General features: G+C 33.7%; 1 protein-coding gene across 2 annotated transcripts in view; it reads left to right on the forward strand.

The window, feature by feature from the left end:
• Positions 1–3,273, forward strand: part of LOC142332074 (guanine nucleotide exchange factor for Rab-3A-like) — a 183,083-nt gene extending 179,810 nt beyond the window's left edge. For both annotated transcript variants that reach the window (XM_075378256.1, XM_075378257.1), the window contains exon 10: positions 2,987–3,273. In XM_075378256.1, the coding sequence (XP_075234371.1) occupies positions 2,987–3,072 (86 nt within the window). In that variant the 3' untranslated portion in view covers positions 3,073–3,273. The remainder of the gene's footprint in view (positions 1–2,986) is intronic.
• Positions 3,274–6,000: the final 2,727 nt, after the last annotated feature.

Raw genomic sequence — 6,000 nt, forward strand, 5'->3', positions numbered from 1 at the left:
CATAATCTTTTCTCCTCCTATTTTCACATTCAGTGGTCCATCTTCTTTACTTCTACTAGATTTCATTACTTTCGTTTTGTTCTTGTTCTGTATGTTTTCATACAGAAGTTCTTGCATAGGTTTTCATTTATGCCGTTCATTGTTTCTTCTAAATCCTTCTTACTCTCAGCTAGAATTACTATATCATCAGCAAATCATAGGATCTTTATCTTTTCACCTTGTACTATTACTCCGAATCTAAATTGCTCTTTAACATCATTAACTGCTAGTTCTATGTAAAGATTAAAAAGTAACCCGGATAGGGAACATCCTTGTTGGACTCCCTTTCTTATCATGGCTTCTTTCTTATGTTGTTCAATTATTACTGTTGCTGTTTGGTTTCTGTAAATGTTAGCTATCGATCTTCTATGTCTGTATTTGAACCCTAATTTTCTTAAAATGCTGAACATTTTATTCTAGTCTACCTTATCAAATGCCTTTTCTAGGTTTATAAATGCCGAGTATGTTGGTTTGTTTTTCTTTAATCTTCCTTCTACTATTAATCTGAGGCCTAAAATTGCTTCCCTTGTCCCTATACTTTTCCTGAAACTAAATTGGTCTTCTCCTAACACTTCTTCCACTCTCCTCTCAATTCTTCTGTATAGAATTCTAGTTAAGCAGAAAACTGTTTGATTTAGTCTGGAGATATCAAGTAAAAAAAGTTTCTCAATCTAAAAGTATGTTTTTTGATTTGATGAGGTTATGAAACCTTAAGATCTGAAAAAATCCTGGCATGGGAACATTCATCCAGTTAGCAGTTTCAAATATACAAAAAAAAACAACAACCAATGAAAAAAGAAATTAGGTTTATTATCCCTCACTCCGGAATGAAATTGTCCAAATACATAACCAAAATTATATACTTGTGTAATGTAATCATCAAAAAATTAGTACTTTGTACACATGTATTAATATTCTTTCTTGGTACACTTGAGTCCAGAGAGCCCAGAGTTAACAACAAAAGAGAAAAGTTTTTTATCCCTACCTTTCTAAGGAGGGGGGGTTTGAATACAACCAAACACAATTAGAAAGTTTCTTAATTACCTTTCTTTTTCTGTTTAGCTTTCGGATCCACCATAAGTTATTACTTCAGAGGATGAAGTGTAGTCTTGTACAGTCTCAGGTTAACAATTCCTGAGATGTGTGGTTAATTGAAACCCAACCACCAAAGAATACCGGTATCCACGATCTAGTATTCCAATCCGTGTAAAAGTCCTGCCTTTACTAGGTCTTGTACCTTAGGTAACCTTCTTAGTTACCTAAGAGGCATTAAATTATGTTAAAAAAATTTCCTTTGAGTAAACTTTTGAGTGCAGGACTAATAAGGTGAATTTCTTACTGTTACTTCACCAGTTGTGATCAAAATTGAATGCCTATATAGAGATCATTTCTACGATCTCTGTATATAAACAATACTTGATACTTTGGTTGATACTTGCATAAGTATCAACCAAACTATTTGATTTAGTCTGGAGATGTCAAGTAAAAAATAGGCCAACATATATACAGTAATTTTTAGTTTTAAGTAATATACACATATACACATATACAGTAGTTTTAAGTAATTTTCTCAATCTAAAAGCATGTTTTTTGATTTGATGAGGTTATAAAACCTTAAGATCTGAAAAAATCGTGGCATGGGAACTTTCATCCAGTTAGCATAATTTTCCACTCATAATATTGGTGTTGAGGAAAATGTATCTTCATGTTCTCCCCACAAATGGCTTTAGGAACACATAATTATGGTAATATTAATCAAATCTGTCAACAATTATGTCCTTTTGAAAGATAACAAATAACTGAGAATTTTTAGAAAGTTTATGATTGATTACATTACTTGTAGTTTAATTATTTAAAAGTGATTGTGTCTTGAAAATGAGTGAAAATAAAGAAGAAATTTGATAAATTTTGAAATTTTATTACAAAAAAAGGGAAGAATGCAATTTAGATTTAGATTGCTAAAAAAATTTATGATGTTTTTGGACATGATGCAGTATCACTAGTAGTTTGACACAAAGTTATTTTTTATCAATCTGAAAATTTTGATGTCATTAATGCATCTTATGCTTTTCAACCAGGTTGAAATTCTTGATGTAATCATGAAAAATTGAACAAGACCAGCTTATTAGCAATTGTGATAGTAGTAAAAAACTAAACATCGACCACAAAAGAGTTTTAAAGCTTTAAGGAAGGTTGGATAAAAGAAAACTCAAAGTTTGAGTGCCACATATTTAACAATGTAAATCTTAATGAATCAAATTTCCATCTGCCAATTTTTGCTAAGAGAATTTCTCTTTTGCATCTTTTCGCTCATATTGCATGCACTGCTTTTTGAGATATGTAGCAGTTCCCCCAACTACTCGACACCAACACAATGTGCTCGGTTGACCACTCGCGCCATGTGTTCCTAGCTTTCTATCATTTTCTGGCCAAAAATGTGACATGCCAAAAAAAAACAGTATGCATATGATTATCACTCTTTACAATGATTAGCACTCTTCATTGAATGCTTCTTTCAACATTTTATAAATTTCAGAAGCTGATTTTTTTTTAAATGGACACAAACTGAATTGCATAATGTTGTTAGATTTTTTTTTTTAGACAATACATTTGAGTACTTGTATGCATGCAGGACTGCCATTTATGCATTTTAGATTTTTCTGTGAAAATCATTCTCATTACTTTTGGACCACCCTTGTAATTTGTGACACTCACTAAAGATACTTCTTTCCACTAATTTGGATTTTAGTTTTTTAGTTATTTGACCAATTCAAGTGTGCAAATTAGAGTTAGAGATTAATATTATACTATACAAATCATTCAATATAGAATTAATATTTCTTATTTGACATGAAAATATGTGTAATTATTAATTTATATGCAAATTATCACAATTACAAATGTTTTATTTTATTTTTTTAAATAACTGCACATTTTTTTTTTTCAGTGCATGACATGTATTGGGAAATAGTGCGTTTACGTAAAGAAATCTCATTAGCTAGACTCGGTCTGACATCATCCACAAGTTCTTGAGAGATTATTAATTGTTATCATTGATGTAAATACTGATAAATACCAAAGTTAAACGATTTACCGTGCTGTTGTACTGTAGTTTATAATAAACATCGAAGAATAAAAATAATATTTTTGTGTATTATTTGTATATTGTATGTGTCAAAATAAATTTAAGTTATATTTAACTGAATAAATATTATTTTTTGTTTTGTTTAAAAAGTGATTTTTTTTTTAACTTTTCTACTGCATTGTTTTACTAATAATGCTTATTGTTGTTGTTATATCGTGAAAAGACCAATATAAATAGAACTGATTATATTACTCAGATTCCTTCCAATTAAAAAGAAAGTATCAGAAAATAATAATGAAAGAAATCCAAAAGGGATCCTTTTCTAAGGTTAACAAATCCATTTAACAATTGCTATTTGTAATGCTGTCAATGGCACACCTCCAACAGCTGTTAGCCTTAGAAAAAGGATTCCTTTTAATCCCCCTTCTGAATTTCTTCCATAATTATATTTTCTACTACTTTCTTCTTAATTGGTAGGAATCTGTTACTCAGATGTGCTGTACTGGTCTTGTTGCAATATATATGGTTTGCAATATATATGGTATACTGTTATGTGCTATATAGGCCTTTGTGTAATATAATTCATCTACCCAGAGATATGGTAAATTCTTACAAAAATAAAGAAAACAGCCTATATTTTTGCATAAATCTCTTTCCAGCAAGCCATTCTTCACATTAAGAAACAGATAATAGTCCAAAAGTGCTAAATCTAGAAGTTGGTAGGGTCTGAAAAATGGGGAGCATTGTCTTAATCAAAAGAATTTTCTTTTTTATCAAATGTGGTTGTTTTATTCCCTTATTTATATGACCATAATGTTGCCCAATTATCATTTTACTTTTCTCCAGAAAGTTAATGAAGATTATGCCATGATCATCCAAAAAATAGTGCCCCATAGTCTTTCCTGTTAATGAAACATTTTGAGGAAATTTCCTGATTTCCAATGCAGATGTTCCTTGGTTTTATTGGATCTTGTGATGTATCAGTTTCATTAACTGTTACAAAACAGCACAAAAATTCTTCTCAATTACATTGAATCTTACCTAAACTATGCTTAGATGTGTTTACTCATTAATGCTTTTCATCGGTTGTGAGCAAACTTGGCACCTGTCTTGCAGATAGTTTTTGCATATGTAAATAATGTGTAAAATATGAGATTCATTTGAGATGCCTATCATCCTAGCAGTATCATGCAATTTCAAATCTTCTACTCCCCATCAGTAAGCTCTGGAACACAGAATTGGTACGAGGGTTACTATTTTTTCAAGGTCCAACAAAATAAAAACCTGCGCAAAAATCGGATGAACCTTTGCGCATATGTGTTGCGCAGCGTCTCTAGTATGGCCTTCAATCATGCCTCGTCACTTAGTTTAATTCTGAACACGCTACCACGTAAACATGTCTACAATAATAGCATCTCCCGCCAAGTGTAAGTGCGTTTGGTAATTTGATTTCTTCAGGCTGAGGGGTGTAATGCAGCTGAAATTCATCGACGAATAAGTAATGTGTACGGTGAAACTTCAATGAGTGACAGCAAAGTGTGACAATGGTGCAGGAACTTTAAAGCAGGACTTACAGATTTTCATGATGCAGGCATTCAGGGAAGGAAGCGAGTGTCAACCGATGATCTCGTTGAACAAGTGGATGAGGCAATTCGGGAAAATCGTCGGTTCACAATTTCTGTATTGAATGATTCGTTTCTTGAAATTTCAAGGTCAGCTCTCTACACCATTGTGAGTGAGAGACTTCAGTACCGCAAACTGTGTGCGAGATGGGTTCCCAAGATGCTGTTCAACCATCACAAAACAATGAGAATGGACGCCTCCCTAACGTTTCTCCAGCGCTACCTCAATGAAGGAACATAATTGTCACAGGGAACGAGACACGGGTCCATTTTGAAACTGAAGAAACAAAATAACAATCCAAACAGTGGATGCATTCTCATTCTCCCAGTAAACCAAATAAGTTCAAGCGAACCTTCTCCAGCAGAAAGTGTATGGCTACTATGTTCTGGGACCGGAATGGAGTTCTCTTGGTGGAATTCATGGAACGTGGCACGACGATCACTGCAGCCTCGTACTGCGTGACACTTCAACGTCTACGAAGGGCAATTCAGAATAAGCGGAGAGGAATGTTGTCATCAGGCAATGTCTTTCTCCACGACAATGCTCGGCCGCACACTGCAGCTGTAATAAAGAAGCTCCTGCAGCGTTTTCGTTGGGAAGTGTTTGATCACCCACCATACAGCCCGGACTTGGCCCCATCCATTCACCTCTTTGCTCACATGAAACGCTGGCTAGGAGGACAACATTTTGGCACAGACATCGAGCTGCAGACCAGCATAGAAACATGGCTAAAAACACAGGCGGCTCCGTTCTATGACGAGGGTATTGGAAAGTTGGTACCACGCTACGAAAAATGTGTAAATCAGAGTGGCGATTATGTAGAGAAATAGCGTAACTATGTAAGTACTTGTTACAAATAACAAATTTTTTATTTTCACTGTGGTTTTAATTTCGTGACTGATCGGACCTTGAAAAAAATAACCCTCGTATATTATTTTATAGCAATATTTTTGTTTGTTAGATCAATAGTATAAGTGTTTATTTGTTTTTCGTTCTGTTTGGCCCTGTGACCATACCTATAGCACTTAAAACAATGCTGGACATCAAAGTAGTCCTTAACTCGACTAGAAGAGAAGTCTATAAACAAACCCGCTCTCGTTAGTGAAGCTGTAAATCCAATAAGTAGATGACGGACGAATTTCAGGTGGTCCTTAAACAAAAGAGGTCAATCTTGAAGATTTGTAATATTGAAGAAACAATAAAGGGGTTAGTCGTCATTGCTGAGGACAAGGAAACCATTAAAGTTATTTCTG

The sequence above is a fragment of the Lycorma delicatula genome, chromosome 11 (genome assembly GCF_047948215.1).
Source record: "Lycorma delicatula isolate Av1 chromosome 11, ASM4794821v1, whole genome shotgun sequence".
Lineage (NCBI taxonomy): Eukaryota > Metazoa > Arthropoda > Insecta > Hemiptera > Fulgoridae > Lycorma > Lycorma delicatula.